The sequence below is a fragment of the Schistocerca gregaria genome, chromosome X, assembly GCF_023897955.1.
Source record: "Schistocerca gregaria isolate iqSchGreg1 chromosome X, iqSchGreg1.2, whole genome shotgun sequence".
NCBI lineage: Eukaryota > Metazoa > Arthropoda > Insecta > Orthoptera > Acrididae > Schistocerca > Schistocerca gregaria.
This window is the reverse complement of record NC_064931.1, coordinates 414070363-414083266: the sequence shown is the minus strand read 5'-3', so window position 1 is coordinate 414083266 and position 12904 is coordinate 414070363. Positions and strand designations below refer to the sequence as shown.

Here is a 12904-nt window from a genome sequence, read left to right as displayed (position 1 = left end):
CCAAATGTACTCTGATGCTCAAAAGCATCCGAACGACTTGAATTGCGTTTTTCCATTTGCATGCAGCCCACGTAACGTAACTGCCTTGTAGGTTCTCTTATCTCGTCTCGGTACAGTCGCTTGACTATAGAAAATGGTTACCACAAGTGACCACTAGAAAACGCTGCTCTGTATGGCAATTACCTCCAGTTGCAAATTATGCAAATATCAGGGAACACCTAAGACAGTCCTTAATATTTTTAAACTAACACTTTATTACAATAATTAACATTTCTAAAGTATCACCAATCTCATTAGTATCTGACACAAATAATGCGCGCAACTATAGCACATCAATTATTCCGAAATCCTTACTCAAAAGTATATTTTGTTGCGAATAAGGGACTTAAACGAATGTGTGAATTCCCAAACCCCTATAATTGTCCGAAGTATTCTTGCCCTCTAAAAGGTTTTCCAGGCACCTATTATCAGTCGTTCACTAAGCGAATGCTTTTGAATAAACTGAAAAATGAAGTAAGTAGTCACAAAAATCACGATTAACAGAGCCGCGCGCTCTATCGAAACTCCACTACCATCAACGGATTCATTAGTAATTTCACTATCTTCATGATGGCACGTTGGGCAACATGTAGTTCGAAAACCACGCATCACACTTGTTATCCAACAAAAAGTGACATTAAAAATGAATTATTAATGAGAAGGTAACTGTGCATATGTTTGAACTTAAAACGGCATAACGAATTGCTTTTTTTCTGGATATGGACTCAGACCCAATACTAACTAAGCAAAATTTCGTGCCTAACCGACATTCGACCACAGAACGTAACGTCATTACTAACTAGTTTTAAAGAGACGTGATATAATACATTTTTTCCAGTATTATTTAGCAAAGCTGAACATTAAATTACGTGATGAAAATTTTTGTACTGGATCGGACAATTCCCAGAAACTGTTGTCCCTGATAACTAACCACGAAAGATGTTAAATACGGTTTCATTCCCAAGTAACTCATGAACATGAATCAAAGTACAGCACCTATTCATTCAAACTATCGGCCAGTAAAATTCACAGAAGTGGAAAATATTTTCAGTGAATTGGTAGTTCGTTCAAGTAACTAATGGTCAGTAAAATACAGAACAGCGTAAACAATTGCAATAAACTGGTTATTAAGTTGTCGTAATACATAGAACCTGAACAGTGACTCTTATTCCACTAGATAGCAGACGACACCATTTGTTTTGTAAATATCTAAATATTTCACATTACTATCTGGCATTATCATTATTGTAGTAGGTGACCTTTGAATAGTGTTGTAGACTTTTTTTATGTTATAGTCCTCTTTATTAGATCTTTTTATTTGCCAACATCGCCAGGAAGGGTACCTCGATTAGCAGTTTCTGCCTGCCAAATGGTCATCTTCAGATCATATAACAGAATGCGGCGTCTACGGCAACTACTAAAGCAAGACACTTTGTAACAATCATGTTTACAATGTCAAAGTCAAAAACAGAAGTGTTCAGTTTTCGAGTTTATAACTGTAAATATGATTGTGACAAAGCGTCATGTTTGAGCAGTCGATGTAGACACTGCTTTCTATTAAGTAATCTGAAGATTTAACATACTTACCACAAAAATGAATTCGGTTGTAATTTTAATCGCATTTACAACACAAGAATGGAAACTCACGTTATCTAAGTCAGATTACTCAATTTCATGCTATCTTCAAGATACAGCCTTGGAAGTTCACCTTTTGTGGTATTTTGCAGACAATTGTAATAGACTTATTCGCAGCGTGAGCAATATTTGTCATTTATTATGTAAAATTATTATTTATAACATAAAGGGCGTAAATTAATAATCATTTTTGTGAAAAACCATACTCGTGAGGTAAAGGTTCTCTCTATACAGGCGTTGTTGAATAGTACAATTTACAGCACGGTACTTATCTTAATGTAAACTGAGCAGCAACTAAGATCTATCTGTACATACTAAAGTGTTGGAAGGTGAAACAATAACGGGTAGTACCTGGAGAGTCTCCTGACACTACAGGGGCCACGTAAAACACCACGACCGCGTCAACGCTTGCGACCGCGATCACAAGCTTGCAAAGTAAGTCTCCAAAAAAGACCAAGGGGCTGTGAGGACATTAGGTGGAATGTGTATTTATCGTTCTAATTTTGAACTATTAGTGCGAGCCCAATTCTTTCATTTAAAATGATCTGATCAATAATATCTGCAGACTTTTTTTCCTTGTTTTGGACATCTGTAACACTTTAGGGGTTTAGATCAAGCAGTTTTCTTCATCCACCAGTCACAAGCCTCCATTACAACATCTACTCACCAAAGCTAAAAAGGAGAAATATATTCGCATAACAGAACATCAATTTGCGTTCAGACTCGTAATTTACGAGAAATCCACAGTCTAAATGCGGAGAGGAGTAGTATGGGTGCACACTAATGTTATAACCTGTCTCTCTTACCACCTGCATAACGAAGTGGCAATCTTCTGTGGAAGATATTAAATCGTCTACAGAAAGGTGTAAACATTCGACATTCTGCTGATGAACAAGCTTGAGGACCGGTTGCGATATAAAGCCTCGCAGGAACATTGCAACAAGTATGTATTTACTGAAAATTAACTTATCACCACGTTATTCGGTCGCTAACACTGACAGTCAACTTGTCAAAAATTTATTTATTTACGTCTTTCGGGCATAGTCCCCATCAGAACGTCATGTAAAAGGACTTAATACACAGTGCCGTACCACACATTGGTGCTCAATGAAGATTGAAATGACGTGACACAAATCTCTGGTTCGTGATTAAAACCATTTAAATCGTTTTATATGAGGGACATTCAATAATTAAAGAGACATACTGGTCTACATCTACATCTACATGGATACTCTGCAAATCACATTTAAGTGCCAGGCAGAGGGTTCATCGAACCACCTTCACAATTCTGATGTAGGAAAAACTTTGCTTCTTTTTGCAAAATGAGACTTTTACTGCTTCTCAACATAAACCTCACCAATATTAATACACTTCTCCCAACTGTGAACGTTTTTCTTAATACCTGATGCAAAGAAGTCTTTCTCTGGTTTGAGCCACTTTCCCACATGTCGTTATTCCATGCTTTGTCTTTTGGAATCTGGTTGAAAATGGTGACTCGAAGTTTTATCACACTCTAAAATCTTCTGTAGAAATGGGTTACATTGCCTTCCATAGCGTTATTTTAAATCTGTACACTTTGAGTCTTGATTCCTTGTGTTGTTGCGTTAACTCTTTGGGGCCCGTCTTGCACTTCTTTTGCTGTATTTGAGCTTGTTGTTGATAACGTTATGAGCTATGCCAACACCTATTGGATTTTTTGCTATATGTTCAACTGTAACACGTACGTCTTCACGAATAATGTCATCAATGTGGATTTCAAGTGAAAGATTTAACACTTATACTGACCTGCCAGGACGTTGCTTGACAGTCACTGAGGTTGGACTGACTTACAGTTCCTGCGGTTCGTATAACTTTCACCTTATACAAAAACTTTCAAGAACAGGTTTTAGCCAGTTTTTCACCTTCAGACAGAAAAAAAGACGGATCACTGAACGTTGTTCAGTGAAAAGTTTAAGCGTCAACGCCATCGTTAAATGCAATATTGAGCTATAAACAAAAGATTTTATCCGTTAGCTGTTCTCAGCTCATTCCAGTGATGAGAATCGGAAGCCATGAAAGGAAACACTTCGTGCAAATTTTTTCATTTCTACATCAATTTTTCTCTTTAATTATTGGATGTCCCTCGCATATATCATTATTCATCTCTTTTAGGTTACTGTCATCACAAAAAGCAATGTATGGAGTCCTTTTAAATAATTATGTGATAATGGGCTACAGCCAAAATGCGTAAACAAACAATTTTTTAACTACACGTAGATCGTTATCGTTAGCTACCTAATAACACAGTAAAAAAAAGACTTTCTCAGTATTAACTACTATAAACTGAGACTGTGGTGTGTTGATGCCGTTCACACATTGTTGAGGGGGTCAGAGTAATAATCTGGTTGACAACGAACGCTGTTATGATATTGGTATTATAACATAGTACATCTACAGGTTCTGGATTGTCTGTACACATTCTGACACCGTCTGGATATCTACACCGTCGCATTCGCATCCTCAGAGATTGCTGTGTGTCGCTGACTATAAACGCCACTCCAGACTACTTACATGGTGACAGCTATTAAACTACATGAAATAAAATCGTCATAACTTCTGAACGGTTTGCGTTAGGACGTTCAAACTGCATGGACGATGGGAATTAGTATGGTTTGGTTTAGCGATGAAACCCACTTTTATTTAGATGGATTCGTCAGTAAGCTAAACTGGAGCATTTTGGGTCTGAGAATCCGCATTTCGCGATCAAGAAGTCTCTTCACCCCAAACGGATGACTGTGTGGTGTGCAATGTCCAGTCACGGAATAATTGGCACAGTGACTACCGAACGCTGCGTGAAAAATTTGGAAGATGGTTTCATCCTCGTTATCCAAAGTGACCCTGATTTCGAGAAGATGTGAGTCGTAGAACACTTCCTCTTATCTTAAGAAATCCACTTTAACCAGACTTAACCAAGTCTTGCAGTGCTCCAAGGATACGCCAGTGCATCCAGGATTCAGTGCGACGGCGGGTTTACGTATGAATCAGTTCTGATGGATAGCACATGAACATTTCATGTAAGAAACAGTTTACTGGTATGGTCTGTCCTGCGCGTTTCCCACCATTAATGTACTATGAACGGTTGTAGAAAATAAGTTTTAACGGGACACACAACCTCATAGCAGATTTTCTTCTCCTGTTTGTGTCCTAAAAGCTTGGAATAGCTTTTTATTACACCGTGTGCGTCTGACACAATATGACATTGAATGTTAGCTTTAAATGATTGAGATTTTGTTCAGTAAAGGAAATTATGGAAGTAGCGATAAGCCTAAACCAAGATAACCAATCGGAAATATGAGGTCGTTCTCCTGATAGCAAATTCAGTGATTTGCACTCGGCATTTTCACGTTTAAAAAATACGAAAACCGGACGCCGTCAACTATAGGAATCAAAATTTCTTTCTTGTACGATACAATTGTTAACTATAAGGTCATTTACCATACCGGTATTTTATAACGCATTCCGATGCGTCAAACCTCGAGACAGACCGGTCATTAAACTGCAGCGATCCAAAGACGCACTGGGTAGAAAAAAAGAAATTAAACAGATATGACTCAAGGCTGAAGAATCTTTCGCCCTTCTTCATTACACCGAGCGAGGTGGCGCAGTGGTTAGCACACTGGACTCGCATCCAGGAGGACGACGATTCAAACCCGCGTCCGGACGCCCAGATCAGATTTTCCGATGTTTCCCTAAATCGCTCCACGCAAATGTGACGAGACGGTTCCTTTGAAATGGCACGACCGATTTCCTTCCGCATCCTTGACACATTCCGAGCCTGTGCTCCGTCTCTAATGACCTAGATGTCGACGGGATGTTAAACCTAATCTTCCTTCCTTTCTTCGTTAACAGTTATATGTTGTATTTACTTAAGTGTTTCAGTGCTTTTCAATGTCAAGTCTTCAGGTGCCTGGAGAAAATTCCTTCTCAGGAGGAGGGTAATTGTCATGTTAATACAAACCTTTAGCTTCTTTTCCAGCAAGATTCTAATTCATATGGACAATTAAATTACTTCAAAATCACTTTTTTCTTCATCCACATCTACGTGATTACTCTGCTATTCACAATCAAGTGCCTGGCAGAAGGTTCAATGAACCACCTTCAAGCTGTCTCTCTACCGTTCCACTCTCGAACGGCGCGCGCGGAAAACGAGCACTTAAATTTTTCTGTGCAAGCCCTGATTTCTCTTATTTTATCGTGATGACCATTTTTCCCTATGTAAGTGGGTGCCAACAGAATGTTTTCGCAGTCAGAGGAGAAAGCTGGTGATTGAAATTTCATGAGAAGATCACATCGCGACGAAAACCGCCTTTGTTTTAATGATTGCCACTCCAATTCACGTATCATGCCTGTGGCACTATCTCCCCTATTTCGCGATAATACAAAACGAGCTGCCCTTCTTTGAACTTTTTGAATATTATCCGCCAGTTCCACCTGATACGGATCCCACACTGCACAGCAGTACTCCAGTATAGGGCGGACAAGTGTAGTGTAAGCAGTCTCTTTAGTAGATCTGTTGCAGCTTCTGAGTGTTCTGCCAATGAATCGCAGTCTTTGGTTTGCTCTACCCATAATGCTATCTTTGTGATCGTTCCAATTTAGGTTATTTGTAATTGTAATCCCTAAGTATTTAGTTGAATTTACAGCCTTCAGATTTGTGTGAGTTATCGCGTAATCGAAATTTAGCGGATTTCTTTCAGTACTCATTTTAATAACTTCACACTTTTTTTTAAATTCAGTGTCAGTTGCCTCTTTTCGCACCACACAGATCTAAATCATTTTGCAATTCGTTTTGGTCAACTGATGACTTTACAAGACGATAAATGACAGAATCATCTGCAAATAATCTAAGAGGGCTATTTAGATTGTCTCCTAAGTCGTTAATGTAGATTAGGAACAATAGAGGGCCTATAACACTTCCTTGGGGAACGCTGGATATTACTTCTGTTTTACTCGATGACTTTCCGTCTATTACTACGAACTGTGACCTTTCTGACAGGAAATCACGAATCTAATTTTTTCAAATAAGTTCCTGTGGGGCTTGGAGGTATGTTTCACCTCCTTCTCTAATAAGAGAAGGTGAAACTTCGCATGGCCTACTATGTTCTCAGTATATTTGTATCTTCATGAATACACCTTTTGTTGAATAGTATCTCCACTATCGCAGAAGTAGGGCGTAGTGAAGAAATTACAATAACACAATAGTATTTTTTTTCGGTTCGCAATCTCACTGACTTTTTTAAACGAAAAGGTTTTCGCTTTGGATGCACTGTTTATTTAATGGCTTTTTTTAGCGGATGAAGTCCGAAAATACACCAATTTACACGTTAGTAAATACTGCAGGGGACATCTAACTTTATATTCTTTTTACTTATTTTACTAATGTTGAAAACTACTGTGTTTTCAGCAACATAAAGATTCCAAAATGGCGTAAAAGTCGAAATTACAATTGGAAAAATTATAATAAGTAGTGCAGTCCATGTCTAAACTGTTTTTGTTGAAATAATTAAAATAATTTCAGCTTTCTGGGGAAGATGATGAGAGATCTTTTCAGATTACGCGCAACAACAGACAACTCGCGAGATTCACGCCTACGTTCAGAAATGATATCCCTACAATAGAATCCGCATTTCATTATCAACTACAAATCATAAGTAGAACTATCCATGCTATTCCACTTAGTGGTATATATCAATTAATTTCAATTCTTTGCTCCATAAAGACGGATACAAGTAAACTTCCTATGAAACGCCAGGAAATAATATTCTTAGAATATATTTCACAATTTTAGCGAGTATAGTGATTACCGAAAAAGACACAGAAAGCCATCGCTGCTTGTCTTCTGAATAAATACTTAGTATTTTCTTAGTTATTAAGCTATATTTAGCGAAATATAAGAATATTATTTAAGGAAATATCCAGATAGCAAATATTAAGTAACTAATCCTATTTTTATAGACTACTTTTCGTAAATTCCAAGACACAAAGTAGTTTTACCAAATACAGTATTTAATACGATGAAATGTTAGTAATAAAACAATAAGCTTCAAAGATAAATCTGTAAAAGTATATATAGTACTTCTCACTTTTCCTTATTTTCTGTGTGTTTGGCAAACAATTTACTCAATTCACTTTTTGTTGATCAAATATTTTGGTGCGAAGCGTTTCAGCTGCATGCGCTTGTTCTCAAACGCCTTAAAAACTTACTTCAAGGTAACTGCCGACACGACATACTTTTTGCTTTACTCTCGATATTTTTGCTGCCTTCTCTCTTTGGGCGCAGTTTTGACGCCTCCGATCGAAAAAAATTCAAACGCAGTGTGATACAAAACCATTGTTTTACATGTACTGTTTTATGTGGTTACATATTTTCAGTTAGAAATGATAACCCTGCTCTGGATAAATCATGTGAGACGAACCACAAAAACAAAGCATTTGAACTATAATTTACTTTCTGCTAACATATAATAAAATTAAATAAGCTAGTGTCTATGTTTAAGACGTTCTACCAAAAAGACTGACGATAATTTATTTTTTAAATAAAATTTTTAAAAATGACGTTCTTTTTCAACCATTGGCATTCATTCCTTGCCCGAAGACAGTATGTTTTATGAAAATATCGTTATTCTGTGGCTCACTCACATCTTTAGAAAGTTCATACTTTAGTGTATGTGTAACGTGACAGCAAAAATTTGTTCGCTTGGTGGACGATCTTTCGAAAGTCGGCAAACATTGAATAACTGGAATAAGTCTGAAACTTGACTTATTCAGCTTACATATACAGCGAAGTTCAGCGGATGAACAGAACACCAAACAAAATTCTTCACTTGAAAGGACCGAGGAGTTTACGGTGATGCACTACTAATCCAGACGTACTTACCTCAAATAAACAGAAGTTTTTGCCGTCTAGAAAGACTCTATAGCTAAGATGCACTTGCGAATGTTTGTATTTCTCAGCTGTTATATATTCTTCCTTTCGTACGACATACGTCACAAGGACTTTGTGTGTATATAGAGTGGTTTCCTGCTGATTCTTAGGTATTGGTTCTGATAGTACGTATGTCTGTTCCAAGATCTAATTCTTTTCCGTTTTTGTAATTTTTAGTCGTAGAGTAACTGTGGGCTTAGTAACTAGTTTCTTCATTTCATTTCATATAAATAATGAAAATATCCTCTGATACAATCACAAAATATACAGGACGTAGTTAGTATGATTTATCGAGATGTACGAATCTCCGAAGGATTTCATAACGCGCTACTTGAACTGAGGACTGACGAAGCAAAATTTCTCGTATTGTATCATTTTGTTAGTGAACTAGAATTTACTTCCCTAAAAATTTACTTTTCTATATTTTAATCTTTTTTCCACAGTTTATATTTTACGGGGGTACAGTTAAATATTTCAGACATACGGCTGAGTTGTCAGGAGAGAATAGTCTAACGTTTTTAAGCACGCGAGAACATTAGACACGTTATAAATCCATATTGTGTCTACTGTATATATATTATATATATATCTGTAGACAATGCAAAAATATCTTACCAAGAATGAAAGTCTAAGGCTTTAATACATTGAACATAAGGTCAAAGCAATCTTCAGATATATCTCCGATCTCTGCTTGAACTACAGAATGCGCGTCAGAAAATGAAAATAGGATATTACATGATTTATCATATTAATGTACAACATCGCTCGTGTACATAAAGATAATCAAGAGGTCTATGGTTCAATTAGTGAAAGTCAACATAAGACGCAGCAGATTTGGAGAGAAGAATTTTGAAGCCAACTGCTGACAATGAGCTTTATTTTTTGCCTGGAAGAAAGGTCGAAGACAATTTAATTTGACATTATTAGTTATTGAACATCAATTACACGTTACCTAGGTGTAAATCTGGAAACGTCATTAATTATCGTTTTTGCTGTACTGTACACATTGCACAGTGGAAATATCATCTTTGAGACTCTGACAAAAGTAGAAAATTACTTAATTGCCTCAATAATCAGAGTTCATAGCATAGAGTTAGTAAACAGAAAAAGGTAACACTCATGCAGACTACGAAGAATAGATAACCGTTAGGCACTGAAAAATTCGGTCGTGAGGTGTATATTGAGCTGAACGGAACACTTTTTGTACTAATACTACCACGTTCAGTTTCTCTCGCTTTTTTTAAAATAATCGTACTAAATACACGCTGAAACGTCTCAAAAAGAGAACACTAACAAACGGAGTTAGAATCATCATTTAATATGATGTCAGCCCTTCCAGCAGGTACAAAATAATGTCCCAGGTAGTGAGCAAATAAATACTGTTTCTTGGAAAGTTTGATCATAATTATTGTTCTCAGAGATAAGTGTTACTTCAAGCTTTGTGTGTAGCCAGAACAACACTGGATAGTTTTCACTTCTTTAGTTCGCTCTCTGCATACAACAACGGGTAATAAAATTTCTGTAAACAAGCATAGTATTAAAAACATACTCGTTCAGGTTAGGCCTGCTGTGACTGTCTGAAGCAATTGTTTGGAAAGAGACAGATAGAGCAACCTCTCACATCTTATGACCACAGTTTCGCACAAGGCATTCCAAGACTTCAAACATTGACTCAGAAATATAAACTTGACACAAGACATTATTTACATTTTGCCTTCCCCATTATAATCGCGGCATTTTGATTTAAAGAAAATTAAATAGATGTGCGTCTAGGTATATTTAAATCATTTTTGATATCATTGAACTATTTTGTTATCAGCTATCTATTAGTTAACTGCATTCGTAATTTTGAAGCGCTACCCGAAGGCGCCACAGTAGTGTAACACAAGCAACTGCTACACTGAAACTCGTAACAAGCCTGTTCCTGTATATGAGGAAGTACACCTAGAAATGTGCCTCAATAAACTAATACCACTTTATGTTGAGCGTTTGACATATCTTCTATGTTTTGGCAAATAGGTGCCGCTGTTAACCGTACGAGCTACAACCAGTGCATGGGAAATATTATGAATGCCTTGGGAATTGTTGCAGGAGCATGTGTTCTGCTACTTCTATCATTTGCTACAACGACGTTTGTATTTTTATCAGATACATCCTTCTGTAGGTGGTAGTTCTAAATAGTTACAGCGCTTTTGACGGCGTCGGAACTGCAAGTTCTTTTACAGAAACTTTCTCTCACAACTAGTGGCGATACCTGTACAATAAATTGCATCCTGTACAAAGGAACGTTTCTTTTTTTCTTCTCTCACAGACTCGGTTATATAGCAAATTCTTTATTCGAAAACTCTGTCTTCAGCGTTGTCAGTTCAGTACTGCAATACTCGTGTAGTCTTAAAAGTCATAACACAAGACGAAATGAAGCTTACAGGTATTTGCACATTCAGAAACACCATGTGACATTAGAATCAACAGGACGGACCATCATTTTTTCACGTCTCTATTGTGAAATGTGCTTTTACATTAAAATGTGCAAAATATTTTGTTCTAATGGCCTTAAGAATACCGATGGTGTCAGAAGGAAAAACATACGTTAAGCAGCCACAGTACAGGCTTTGCTGAAGAGAAAATTTTATCTACGCATATATTTTACTGTCGTCAATTTCCTACATGCAGGCAATTGAATGTAATACTGCGCTAATGGGAGAGATACTGTACACAATAAATTAAGAAATCTTTGTTTTGTGCGATTTATTGCCGATTTCACTTTCAAATTCATCTTCAAAAATACAAACGTCAACTTCGCTGCATTTTTTCACTGGTGTAACAAAAAGCAGTGAAGTTGACTGGACACAAGGGTCGAGATCGGCAACAAATCAAAATAAGCTACAATCATTTTATTTACTTCATTTGAATGTTCTCATACCTGACAGTTTCAGACAGCTGCGTCTCGGAAACGCTTATGTGTTTGAGTGATTTTTAGCCTTCGGGAGAGTTTACCTATCAGCGTACCTTCTTTTACTCCTGAATATTCTGGGAAAAATTATTTTCTGCAAAAGTTATAGAACGTGACAGTCGCAACCCTTACACATAGTAGAAGACGACAAATATAGAAGTACAGTGTACAAACGTTATTTATCGTTTCGGAACCTTGATGTAATAGTCTTCTGTCCGAAGAGTGGTGCGATTCACGCTAATGTACCCTGTGCTGTTCTCTTCCTTTATGCATAACTACTGCAACCTATACACAATAGAACGTATTTACTCTACAATGTTTACCACCCCCACCCCCAAACTCTTTTCTGTTTCCAAACTGACGAGTCCTTGATGATGTCTCAGAACGTGTTCTGTCAACTGATCCCTTCTTTTAATCATGTTGTGCCATAAATTTCTTTCCTCCCCAGTTATATTCAGCACCTCTCCATTACTTATCCGATCTGCCAGACTAATCTCCAACATCCTTCTGTAGCCCCACATTTCAAAAGATCCGATTGTTTTCTGAACTTTTTGTAGCCCACATTTCACTTCTGGAGTGTACAAGGCTCCATATAAATACCATCAGGAAAGACATCCTAACACTTAAATTTATATTCGATATTAACAAATTTCTCTTTCTCAGAAACGCTTGTGGTGTTGTTGGCATACTGTATTTAATAACCTCGCTTTAGAAGCTTATCTCGACGAAAACTGTACTCAGCATGAATAACATTTTTTGCGCCTCACAGAGTGATGTAGCTTCCATTTGTGGCTGTTAAGTCTAACGTTAGCAGTGTTAGAGCGCAGAGCCGTGGACTTACCTGCGCGTGTAGCGGAGACGGAGACGCAACTAGCGGTAAGAGGCCACGCAGCCGGCGACGGCGGCCCGCCCGATGCACGCCGGCGTGGCGCGCTCCCCATTGGCGGACGCCCGGCGTCGCTCACCCCCATTCGCCGCGTCCCTTTCATAAGATGGCGTCAATAGGCGGGGCCTGTTCGCTCAGCGAAAATCCACTCTGCCAATACGTTGCAGCCCTGTTACCCACATCGGCGCCCGATCGATATACCATTTTCTGTTGTCAACAGAACGACCCTATGCAGTTCCGTAACAAATTCACTTATTAATTAACTACATTTTTTCATAATTACGTAAGAGTCAGCGTCGATTGAAAATTTATTTTTATTTTTAAATAAAAATAAAAAATAAAAGTAATTTTTTAACCAAGATATTCTCTTTACATAATTTTGAGAACCGGTTGCTGTACCAATCAGCCTATCATGGAATGGAATAAC

General features: G+C 37.5%; 1 protein-coding gene across 1 annotated transcript in view; it reads right to left on the bottom strand.

Annotated features, from left to right (window-relative positions):
- LOC126298107 (doublesex- and mab-3-related transcription factor dmd-4) overlaps positions 1-12562 on the bottom strand; it is a 170558-nt gene extending 157996 nt beyond the window's left edge. Inside the window, exon 1 of the mRNA XM_049989428.1 lies at positions 12433-12562. Within this exon, the coding sequence (XP_049845385.1) occupies positions 12433-12562 (130 nt within the window). The remainder of the gene's footprint in view (positions 1-12432) is intronic.
- Positions 12563-12904: the final 342 nt, after the last annotated feature.